The 13058-nt window shown below is 35.3% G+C and overlaps 1 protein-coding gene across 4 annotated transcripts in view; it reads right to left on the bottom strand.

Annotated features, from left to right (window-relative positions):
- Opa1 (OPA1 mitochondrial dynamin like GTPase) overlaps positions 1 to 13058 on the bottom strand; it is a 72936-nt gene that overhangs the window by 24763 nt on the left and 35115 nt on the right. For all 4 annotated transcript variants that reach the window (XM_090344001.1, XM_090344013.1, XM_090344009.1 and 1 more), the window contains 8 exons: positions 12382 to 12547; positions 10539 to 10691; positions 8981 to 9089; positions 8460 to 8539; positions 5561 to 5701; positions 4214 to 4330; positions 2659 to 2752; positions 1598 to 1708 (listed from right to left, as the gene is read on the bottom strand). In XM_090344001.1, the coding sequence (XP_090200127.1) occupies positions 1598 to 1708; positions 2659 to 2752; positions 4214 to 4330; positions 5561 to 5701; positions 8460 to 8539; positions 8981 to 9089; positions 10539 to 10691; positions 12382 to 12547 (971 nt within the window). The remainder of the gene's footprint in view (positions 1 to 1597; positions 1709 to 2658; positions 2753 to 4213; positions 4331 to 5560; positions 5702 to 8459; positions 8540 to 8980; positions 9090 to 10538; positions 10692 to 12381; positions 12548 to 13058) is intronic.

The raw sequence follows: 13058 nt of genomic DNA, 5'->3' as shown, positions 1-13058 counted from the left end.
TAACAGTAACCTTCCAAAAGCTTGATGTATTGATTCTTTAAGAACCACCATGAGAAGAGTCTTTTTATAAATATAGAAGATAAGGTTTAGGAAATTTCTACCTTAAGATACAGTGGAGAAATGATAGTTCATATTTGAACACAGGTGTTTTCTGCTAGCACAAATTTTCTATACTAACAAAGTAACAACAAACAAACAAAAAAACCAAAACCCAAACAAACGTGTGACAAATGGAAATAAAAGCTAAAATGAGTAAGTGGTGTTATGGCTCAAAGGGTAGGGCAGTAGCCTTGAGCTCAGGGACAACACATAGACCCAGAGTTCAAGTCCCATGACTGACAAAAAAAAAAAAAAAAAGCTAAAATGAGATGAATTTTAAAAACAAGCACCATTTAAAGAAAGAACAGGGGAGAGAAAAAGCAATGAAGAGCTCAGACAACTAGAGGGAAAGAATGGATGAGAAGAGTGGACAAGAATATACCCCTGTTTGGTCATAGGTACAAAATACAAAAATCCTGCCTGGTTTACTTCAAATATTCCTGTGACTGAATTGTAGCAATATAAAATTTCTATCTGTTCACCATTTGCTTTCATTTAGATATCAGAAAATACAAATAGCATATTTAAGTATGTAAGGAAGGCCACCAGTATTTATGCAATATTAATGCTTCACTGATATAATTGAATTCTCAAAGATCTAAGTAAATTATGCAATTCAATCTTTTTTTTTTCTTTTTCATTTTGCCAGTTCTGGGCCTTGAACTCAGGCCTGGACTTTCTCAAGACTAGCATTCTATCACTTGAGCCACAGCACCACTTCTGGCTTTTTCTGTGTATGTGGTACTGAGGAATAGAACCCAGGGCTTCATGTATGCTAGGCAAACACTCTACCACTAGGCCACACGTCTGGCCTGCAATTTAATCTTAAAGCAAGAAACCCACTGCCATTCAAAAAAGAACACAGCATCGTCCCAAACAAAGAGATAGTGATGACTAGTACCAAGCTGGCAGGTGCAAAGGGAAAGCGTTAAAGCAAAGGGAAAGCGTTAAAGCAAAGGGAAAGCGTTAAAGCAAAGGGAAAGCGTTAAAGCAAAGGGAAAGGTGTTAAAGCGTGGCCAGGATTCAGGGTGTTAGTGGCCTGATCTAATAACACACATTGTATGTGTGTACCCACACATCATCTTCCCTTACACCACAGACAAGGCCTGAGAACTGTGAACTACAGTATATATTTCAATAACAACAAGCATGTAGTGGTTTCAAAATACCAGGAAGGAAATGAGCCTGGAACATTTTGTTATGGAAGCACAATGTTGGAACAAGAGGTAAAACTTGACTAGAGTCTGGGAATTAGATACAGTAACATATCAATGTTACTATCCTGACTATAGTAGTTGCTAGGAGAAAATTTTGTTTATAGGAAATATATATTAAAGCACTTGGAAGCAATGCATTTTTGAGATGGTGTCTTACTCAAACTGTTTAGAGTTAAAAGAGTTCTTGGTAGACATATTAACTTTTCTTATGTTTGACATTGAATGAACAATAAGGGGATATGGGAGGGCAAATAGGCAATAGAGTAGGAGAAATTACTCACTGAGGTCTTCAGCCAGTTGAACTCGTTTGCCAGTAAGCAATTTAACTTTCTTCTCTGCATCTTCAGCAAAATCTTCCAATACCTCTTTGACATTTTTCTCTAATCGCCTAACTGTTGAAAACAAAAAAATCCTCTGAGAAATACCATTTTTTTAATGAATGCACAAAATGGTAAAATTAACTACATACTGAAAGCAAGTTATATATAATTGTTCTATTCTTTTTTTTTTTTTTTGTCATTTGTGGGACTTGAACTCTGGGTCTGAGTGTTGTCCTTGAGCTCTTCAGCTTAAGGCTACTGCCCTACCCCCGGAGCCACAGAATCCACTTCCAGATTTCTGGTTGTTGATTGAAGATAAGTCTCAGAGACTTCAGTGATCCACCTGGCTTTGAACGACAATCCTCAGATCTCAGCCTCCTGAGCAGCTAAAATTACAGGTGTGAATTACTGTGCCCCTCAGTTCTATTCTTAAATTTGTATTTCTCGGTTACAGAGATAATCTCCACTATTCCCTAACACTTTTATCAGTTTGCAATGTATACATATTCCTAGAAAATGATACATTCTTAAGCCATAACACTGTAGTAGAAATGCAGATTTCTTCCACACTGAGTGGAGCTTAGGAGTCCATTCCTTTCAGAATTTTTGTACAATAAAAGCAGACACTGGCAAGTATTATTACTCATCTTTTTCAATTGTCATTTCTTTTCTAAGTGGTAGAAAAGTAGTTCAAGTGGTAGAGCACCTGCTTCATAAGCTCAAGCTCTTATCCTTTAAAAAACCCCCACAAATTTTAAGGAAGTATATTAGTAGACTTTTATTAAAAATGGCAAAATCAGTCAGTTATCAGTGGCTGAGGAGGCTGAGATCAGAGGTTTGAAGCCAGCCTGGGCAAAAAGTCCATGGGACTCTATCCTCGACTACCTATCTAAACTACTAGAGATATGGCTCAAGTAGTAAAGCACCAGTTGAATTAAGAGTGAGAGGCTTTGAGTTCACATCCAGTACTGGTAGAAAAAGAGAAAGAGTGAAAATCAGAAAATGGTCTCCATGTGGCTTACCTTCAGTGTTTGTAAGTTGTTGTCTTAAAGTATTTGCAGTGATGGCAAGCATGCGTTGTATTCGCCAAAATAAGACCACATCATTGCATTCCAGCTGAAATATTAATAAAGACGATCAGAGGTAAATTTAAAATGAAAACCATGGTTGCGTACTCCTGTAATTAGTACTCTCAGATGTAATTAAAAAAATATTCAGATTTGGGCCAGGAGCATAGCCTAGTGGTAGAATGCTCCTCTAGCATGCAAGAAGTCCTAGATTGGATTCCTTGGCACCAGATACACAGACAGAAAAAGTCAGCAGTGGCTCTGTGGCTCAAGTGGCAGAGGGTTAGCCTTGAGCAAAAAGTGTCCAAGGACAGTGTCCAGGCCCTGAGTCCAAGTCCCAGGACTAGAAAAAAAATACTCAGATGTAATACATAGCTCCTACTGTAAACATAAGACACACAGATTCATGACACCACGATTTGAGGGTCTATCTGTTCCACATCTATAAAGCTGTTGTACAGTGATGCACAAGAACTTGGGAAGGGCAAAATTTCATTATGCTATACACAAGTAAAAACTCATAGAATATAGTTGCAATTTATATTTAGATAATGCCTATGTGTACCTTAAATATGTCCATATTTGTCTTAAATATATTCATGTAACCTCTTTTGTGAACTATCTCTTAAAAATTCATCTGGGTATGATTTAAAACAAATTATTTTGTAGAGAAAAATGGCTCAACAACTAAAGGTATGAAAGATGCTTGCCACTTTTATATAGATGCATTTAAATACAAACTTCTTTTAATCTGCTGAGAAAATAAAAACATTTTAGAGGTTTCAACTTAAAAAACCACTGATTGTGCCTTTTTTTGGGGGTTGGTGGCATGGGCACTGTTCCCAAAGTATTTTGCTCAAGGCTCTACTGAGCCACAGTTTCACTTCCATATTTTAGGTAGTTGATTGTAGATAGAGTCTCACTCCTGCCTGGACTGGCTTTGAACTGTGATCCTCAGATCTCCATCTCCTAAGTAGCTAGGATTATTAGCTTGAGCCACTAGTACTTGATTTAATGCAACTTTTTAAAAAGTATAAGCATGTGTTTGTATGAAAATGCTCAAAATCTATCAGTCTGCTGCCACCTAGAGGTTGTTTTATAAAATACAAGAAACTACATAAGAATTTATAATTCTTTTAGAGATAATTTTGAGACAAAGAATTATGACACATGAAAAATTCCCAGTAGGAGTTATTTGGCTGTATGAGTTCCATTTGGCAAATAGATGATTATGCTATAAACATATATATACTCTCCCCATATTCAGAAAAAGTTGAATAGATATACATAAAAATGTTGACAAAAATTACTAAGAATCCTGTATGTGGGATATCATTACTTGTAAAGTATCAAATATCTTTGAAAAGAATTAAGTTTACTTTATAAATTACATGTATTTATTTTACAAATGATCATATGGTTTAATACTAAAGCTAAAGTCTACTTAAAAAAAATCTCTATGCAACTACTGGTAAAATAAATATTTCCCTTTGTTTTGGTGAAGCCTTACCTCAGAATCTATGAAATGCCTTTGGTAGTAATAAAAACCTCTCCGGCAAAGGTTACAATGGTGTAGAGCTGTTTTTAAGAAATGTCTTCTATAAACTTGATGCCAAGTATCCTTAATCTAAAAAGAGAAAAGAAACAAAAGACAAAGAATTAAAAGTACACTTTTCTTATTATCTACCTCATTGAGAGTTTGTATACAAAAAACCTGTATACAAATTTTTACACAAAAGCTTACCATACAGGTGACTATACAAAGGCAACAGATAAACTTATTTTACTAACCTTTTTTGTCTATTTATACTCTTTCATTTGTAATGAATAAGCAAGTACTGTTGTTACATTCTAACAACCATTTAGGAGAGTAGATAAGGTAGGGATATCTTTGCATAGGCAAAATAAGAAATAAAGAAGAAAAAAAGGGAAAAAGAGGCTTCAAGTTTCTGCTTAGGAAGAGGAAGCTGGTTTCAGACAATGCCTATCTACCCAACAATATTTTCTCCCTGATAATTATACTGTTGGTTTTAAAACATTTTAGGAGTCTAGATTTTCGTATAGGGGATCCTCCAACCAAAGAACCAATTGTTAGTAAGAACTGGGACCATTGTGGAAAAATTAAACCCATACTAATTTAAATTAAAAATCTCATGAAACATATCAGATAATCTTTACTAAAACAGTTCATTCTGATTTTTTTGATGATTGCTTTCCCCACTATGTATTTACATTTCTAACTGGGTTTCACTTAAGCTAATATTGAAACAACTTTTGAATCCTTTGTATGTAAGAATTAAGGAGTGAAAACATGAGTACAGAAATACAGAAAAGTTTATTTTTTAAATCTACTGCAAATAAACACTCAAAAAGTAGCCTACAGTATAGATTATCTTTATTCTTGTATTAAGCATGAATGAAGAAAAGAGAAAACCCCAAATGAGAGAATTTAATAAAAACATTCATGTTTTTTTCTAAATCACTAAATTAGGTAACATGTGTTTCAAAAGCTACATATAACACATAAGCCCTTCTGAAAAAGAAGTTGTGTTTTAAAATCTAAAATCACATGAAAAGAAGTATGAGTGGATTTCAACCCTTTTGTAAAAACTGTTAAACTTTCCCAAAGTAAATCCAATGTTCTAAATAGTAATTTCCCCATTTACAAGTTACCCTTTGAGAAACAAAACTGAGGAAAAATTCCTTTTCTTCACATAATCAAAACTTGTCAGTAATGTACACATGACCAAAGTAAAATTTAATCCCCTAATATATAGGTAACATTAAAAGTGACATTGGACTTTAAGAGGCAATTATTAAAAGAAGCAGATTTGATGTTTCCAGCAATATTTGTTACCAAGCTTGGATCTACATCCACTCCTCGGGATTCCAGGTTCTTCCGCACGGTGGTTATCTCATCGCTTGCAAGGTATGCTGGATGTTCCTCATTACATTTCAACATCTTCTCCAGTTCATTCTTGGTTTCATTGTGAACACACTTTAAAATAGTTAAAAGAGCCACAGTTAGATGGTTCATGATTGGGGACATGTAAAAATGGAATCCCAATTGTAATAAATATACTATTCCAAAATAGTATATTTATATTATTAATATTACTATATTAATATGTTATCAATATTTATTAATAGTATATTGTAGCTTAACTACAATAATGAGTAAGGAAGGACTTAATATCTTGGCTGGTGAATATGGGAAAGAGACAAATAAATGCAGAGCAACTTGTCTAAACGAGAAAGGGGAAATTTATTATGATTTGCTTTTACTATAATATTGTATTGTTGAAGTTATAGCATCACGTACCTTAGTGTACATTCTCTTAATTTTAGGGTAGAATCTGTGTCTTTGAAAAAGTACTCTGAATACGTGGGAAAAGGTAATGTCTTACAAATATTTATAAAGACTTGTATGTGGAGATACCTTTCTTTTCCAACTAATACAAAATATAGTTTTTGCTTAAAGAGCCTTTGTAGGGGCAGGAGTTTGGCCTAGTGGCAGAGTGCTTGCCTAGCATTCATGAAGACTTGTGTTTGATTCCTAGATACCACATGGCTCAAGTGGTAGAAGTCTAGCCTTGAGAAAGCCCAAGGCCCTGAGTTCAAGCCCTAGGACTGGCAAAAAAAAAAAAAAGCCTTTGTATACAGTGTTCCTCTGAGGTATCTACTGTTCTTAAATTCATTTTCACTCTCTCATTTGTAATTGCTCATTATTCTCAACAAAAAAGGAATTACATTAATTATAATATTGAAAATAAAACACATACTGTGTCAAGTTAAATTTATCTTGTCATTTTTTTCAACTCTAAATTCAAAATTGGAGGCTAGAAGAAACTAAATCACTTACTACTGTAAATAAGTAACTAAAACAGCACTTTGCCCCAAACTGTGCCACCACTAAATTCCGATCAACAAAACCACTTAAATGACACTCTTCTGCTTACAGAACTACCACTTGATCTCTGACAGCATTACAGACATTATAGGAAAAGGAGTTCCTGAAGAAAAAATTGACTATATGGTTACATATCTCTCTCCAATGAAACACCCTGACAGTTGTGTTCCCCAACTGGCCTGGCCTGTGTCTGCTTCACCTTTCCATCTCCATCCCTACCAACCACTCCTGTTACCACAACACAGCAGCTGGTCAGCTCAGACATGATGAAAATGTTCATTTTCTTACAGAACTAAGGAAAAGGTAACACAAAATAGTTTTCAGAGCTTGGAATACTCTTTAATATATAGGACAATCTTAAGTGTAACTTCCTGATAAATTCTGACAATTCTGAATTTTATTGCTGCATCAATATGCAAATGCTAGTCCTGCAGATATGCTCAACCTTTTCTGGAATTTCTCACTGTAAACACAAGAAATGAAGTCTAGAACAGCAGTTCTGAAAGTGGGATGGACAACTGAAAATGGGATGGACAGAAAAGCTAGAAAGAACTTAACAATGTGAATCTGACATGAGACCATCGTTTAAAGACAAAAATCAGACATACCTACATACATGCATACATACATACATACATACACACACACACACACACACACACACGCACATACTTAAACACTCACCTATATACTTCAGATGACTCTGATATCCTTCCCTTCTCTACTTAAATGATGGCTTCCGTGAAAACCATGGAGAGAAGGTTTCCAGATTCCTCCCCTAAGCTTACAAATCATTTACATTCATCTTAAAACAAATCCCTTTGCTTTTCTTGAAGGTATCTTTGCTATGTTCATCTTCCAGAAGAAAAAACCTTATATCAAGAAGTTAGGTCAAAGTATGTTTATCATTAGTTGCTCAGGTCAAGTGGAGTCTATTACGGAGACTTCTGGCCCCATTTCACTCATCTTTCAGGCCAGATAACATTTTTCTCTCAAGTTTTAATAGTTTATATCAGCTCTTTCTAATTAATGACTTCTGTCTCAAAGTTAGACACCTCTCATGGACTGCCTGAAGTTCTTTTCTGACAGACTTCCTTCTCTCAGCCCACCTATATGATAGAGATGACTGAGGCACATTGAATACGTGTGTGTGTGTCCAGTCACTAAATGATGATGCTATCCCTTAAAGAATGTATGAAACAAGAAATTAGCAAATTAGAAAAAGTATGAACTACTAAACAGCTACCGTGAAAACAAAATTATGAAGAAAAAGCATGAGTAATATGATCACAAACTGGAATAAGCAATAGAAATGAACAAAGTCTTTATTCACGAAGTCATCTGTCCTTTCTTCCCCTGAAACAGAGACTTCACTCTTGAAATGTGTTCTTGATAGTTATCCATCAGTCTAAAGACTTATTTAGTATCTTAGAAGGGTTAATATAAAATATTGGAAATTCTTAAAATTGGTGTAGACTAATACAAAAACTGTGTGTGGTGTGTGTTTATATGTGTGCGTGCATGCGCGCGCAAGCATGAGCACACGTGAATGCTGAGGTTTGAACTCAGGCCCTTAAATCTGCTAAGCAGAGCTGGTTATTTTTTTGAGGTAAGAGCCTCATCTTTATGGCCAAGCTAGCTGGATTGTGATCCTCCCAGCTGTGCTTCCCCATGCCACTTGGATGGTAGTCACCAGCCATCAATCAACATTGGTTTTTTTTTGGCCAGGGTTGGCCTCAAACCACAGTTCCCTGGTCTCTCCCTGAAGGGAGAAATAATACTGTAACTATACTCAAATTAAGATGAACAAAACGATGTCATTATGAGGCCAGAGCTTTACTTTTACCTGTTCTTGGGTCCGATTCTTCCAGTACATCCATCTCTTTCTCCAGTCTGGACCTATCATGCTTTCAATTGCATTTTCAGCTAGAAAAATAATTTTAAAAATTAATGCATCAAGAACTCTATCACCAAATTGAAATAATAACAGTCTTTGTTAACTATTTCTAATCACTAAATAATTGCAAGGTTGTGAAAATAAAAATGATAGATATGATACATATATAAGGAAGAATTATGTGTATATATACATATATATATAAAATCTATGAAAAACACCCTTGTTGACTGAATTTCTAAAGTACAGAAACAAAATACTCTAAAGTATACGTTTTTAGAATATAAGTACATATAAGCAGCACACGTCCAAGTTAGTTCTTTCAGTGGTAACAAAGTAGGTGACTGAAAATCCCATGAATAACAATCAACAGCTTTAGTGACAAACATCTTAAAATGTTAATTTTGTTTTTACAAATTTTCAGTAACACTGGATGACTGCTTAGAACTCAAGAGCCCGTCCCTACTCACTATCCTTCAGGCGAGCCTGAAGAGCCTCCTCCATGAAATAGATAGCTGCATCCCACTGTTGTTTATCTGATATGGACCGGTCTTCTAAAGCATTGTGCTGAATAACTCTCTGAAAGGCAAGGAAAGAAAAGGCTAAGAAGTTGATCTAGGTCTCTTCATTTTGGTAATTTTATCCAACCTGTAATCTTAGTAAATACCCAAAATAGCCGGATTAAAACAGCATAACGGTATGTCCCTCTAAAACAATGCAAGAGCTCCTTTAATATGCCTGCTTGTCAGCTTTCTGTCTGAAAACAAAAACAAAAACAAAACAAAAAAACACTGAGAGTCTCTCCTATCCTAAATTAAACATGTTAACTAAGGGAGCAAAATAGGATATAGTATATACATTTAACTACATACAATGTAATGACCCTCAAACCTTGATTTCTAAGAGTTAATAATTCATATCATCTTTCCTTCTGTTTCTGTCATATGAGCTAGGTATCAGCATTGAAAAAAAAGAAAATTTAACCGTTATGTCACGGTTAACAGCAAAAAAAATGTACAAATGCTTAAAATGTCTAGCTAATCATAAACTTCAGTTGTGCATTACAAGTGCTTGCTTTCCAAGTTTCCTAACTTTCAAGTGAGTGAATGAAGATGACATCATTTGAAAGCCAACCGTTAAGATACTTAATAAGCTTAAATATGATTTTCAAACTTGAAGACAAATATTTCTTCCAAACAAAACTTTTATTATAATCAGCCCATGTTGAGGCATTCACCTAAGTCCTTCCATTGAACAATACCTCTAATTGCTCTCTAAGTAGAACAGATGCCTAACAAAGGTTGACTATGTAATGAAAATATTATTCATAATAAAACTTTAGCAGGTGGTAGAGGTTTATAACCAGCTTTACTGTCAGAGCAGGCCTTAGTGTTGGGGTTTGGATATAAAGTATCACCCCAAATGTCTCCAGCTGCTGAGAGGTGATTGGATTATCAACTAACCAAACTGATAAGTGCATAGCTAAATGGCCTATTAGGAAGTTGAGCCTGGATGAATGAAGTGCCTCTGTGTGTGCTCTCTTTTTCTCTCTTTTTCTTGCCGTTTACTCTTTCCCTCTCTACTCCCTCATGAGCAGCTTTCCTCCATCACATCCAGCGATGTTTTTGCCATAGACCTAAAAGCAATGATGCTAGTAGAACATGAGTCTTTGAAACCTTGAGCCCAAATAAACCTTTCTGTCCTTAGAGTTAATTTCAACTATACTGAAGCAACTGCTTAAGAATTTAATCTAGGGCAAAGATATGGCTCAAGTGCTAGAGTAACTGCCTGGCAAGTACAAAGCCCTGAGTTCAAGTTCCAATATCAACACCAAAAAAAAAAAAAAAAAAAAAAGAGAACAGAGAAATGTTAAAAAGCAGATTATAGATCATAGTTCATAAATATATTTCATTATTGTGAATTAAGGATGTAATTTGAATATTCATATAAAAACAATATGCTATGGAAGAGCATCAACTTGTGCTGGCACACCAAAATGCTGTTGTTACCCTAACTACACAAACATACCAAGCTATCTTCAGCAAAGTCGTTCCACTTGTGGCGTTTAATACTCTCTTCTTTAACAGCTTCTTTAAGTTTGTCAAATATGTCATCGTGTTCCTTGCCTTTGGGTTCTGTCATGAAGCGGGCAAATTCTTCTTGCAGGGTCTCCCAGGCAACCTAGGGTCATTTAAAAGTAAAAGCTATATTTGTATTACATACTTTTATTTATTATATAGCCTACAAAATGTAAATTCAAGCCATACAGATATGACAAATCAGTTTATCTGAAAATACATATGAATCATATTCATAAAAGGGCAGCAAATATAAACTTACTATCTTGACACCTGATATACAACACATTTTAGCACAATGTATTCAATTTTAAAAAGCTTAGTTGACAACATTCAAAACTTAGGACTTTTTTTTCTTTCATATATTTTTTATTGTAATTAATAAAAACTTAGGACTTCTTATAAAAATCTACATCTGCAGCTCTTCTGAACAATTTTAAAACAGTATATCTGCATTCCCACAGGAAACTATAAATGAGGTCTGTATTGCAAGTCTGCTCCCAGACTTAGTTCATGTATTGATTTCCACATCCAAAATTTCTTACTTATGGGTCAATCATTTCTACATTTTTACCTTTAAGCCAAATAAGAAACAGCACACTAATATTTTCAAACACATCTGAGAATTAATTATATACAAGGTATATACTTGTATTATAGCTAACATCTACTTCTTTAAATAGTGAAAGGCCAAAAATAAGAATGAGATTTACTTATGGGTCATTAAATCCTGGATCACCTACTGTCCCTGTTCTGAGAACATAAACATCAAGAAATTACGCAAGGAGGATAGGCCCGAAAAGAAAAGACACGGTGAGTGGCAGTGTGCTTCCTGAGCTCTTTTCACTCAACCAGTGCCGGAGGGCATCAAGTGGCAGGAGACAGAATCATTGCTGGGTTTGGATCATATTCACTGTTTGAAGTTTAGGTTACAGGAACATACATGGGACAGGCTAGTGACAGTAGTGAGAACTAGTGATACGATGGCAGTAGTACCTCTCCAGTTATTTTGAGGGGTAAATGCTGTAAGGACAGAAAAAGGTAGAGTACACCTCAGTTTTTAGAAACTGACAACACACTATTTCCAAGGAAAGAATGACAACAGACTTTAATTCTGTGGGCAACCTCATATAGAACACAAAGACACAATGACTCCCAGCTAGAAGAATGACTTTCATAGAGTAATGTGCAGGACGATGATGACCATAGCAATGGTGGCATTTCTGGGGTAGTCACTATAGGCAGGTATTATCAAATAATTTCATGTACATTAACTCACTTAATCCTTACAAAAGCCCTATGAGGTAAGCAACGCTGTCAACTGAGGAAAGAGGAAGGTTAAGTAACTAGACCAACAATCATAGCTTTTAATGGAAAGCCAAGATTCTTGGGTGACAAAAAAATGAAGTCTGCCAAGATCTTAATGATTATGTAAATACAACTGAGCCCTCCAGAAAACTAATAAAGGAAGTGTTTGATCTATTAAGTATCTCAGTCCGGAAGTTCAATGCATTTTGCATTCAAACAAATTTTGCTAGTTTTGTTAAATAGTATCTTTGGAAAAAGAACTGGTGTCCTGAGGCAATACCATCACAATTAGTAATACCCTGCCACAGGAGTAAATGCTAACAACAGTAAAGGTTAATTCAAAACAGATAAAGAGCTAAGCATCAATGAGGTCTAAAGGCTATAAAAGGAAAGACAGAGGCTATGATAGAATAAAATCTAAAATCCACAGTGCCTTCTCCTTTCACATAATGCTTCTTACTCATGTAATTAAATTATAGCCTAACCTCTACTGCTTTATTAGGAAGCTGTTTGTCAGTCCACTGTTTAAGCTTAATATCCACTGTAGTATTAAAAGTCCCCGAATTCATGGTTTGTGCAGCTGGAAGATAGATGTTCTCAATTACATGAGTTGATACTCTTTCCCACAAGGACTGCTGAAGGATTTCCTCCCTGAAACAAAGAGTTTAAAGAACATAAGGTCTAAACATTAAGAAATTCAAATAGGCTGGGCGTGGTGGCTCAAGCCTATAAATCATCCTAGCTACTCTGGAGGCTGAGATCCAAGGATCGCGGTTCAAACCCAGCTGGGACACTAAAGACCATGAGACTCTTATCTCCAATTAACCGCTAGAAAATAGGAAGTGGTGCTGTGGCTCCAGGGGTGGGGAGGTATTCTTGAGTTGAAATGCTCAGGGACAACGCCCAGCACCCAGGCTCAGAGTTCAAGCCCCACGACCAACCAAAAAAAAAAAAAAAAAATTCAAAACAGCTTCACTGATGTACCACTTATCAGTAAATTATAGACATTTAAAGTTTAGATAATTTTTGACATGTGTTCATGAACATCTATGAATCACAGCAATCAAGGTAACATATCCATTATCTTCTGAAGTTGCACTCTATTTGCTATCACTATAATTAATTTGTATTTTCTAGTTAGGTTATATTGACTCTTGTTAAT

This window comes from Megascapheus bottae, chromosome 1 (genome assembly GCF_031878675.1).
Source record: "Megascapheus bottae isolate mThoBot1 chromosome 1, mThoBot2.hap1, whole genome shotgun sequence".
Lineage (NCBI taxonomy): Eukaryota > Metazoa > Chordata > Mammalia > Rodentia > Geomyidae > Megascapheus > Megascapheus bottae.
The sequence above is the reverse complement of the archived record's forward strand: the minus strand, read 5'-3'. Positions and strand labels throughout refer to the sequence as shown.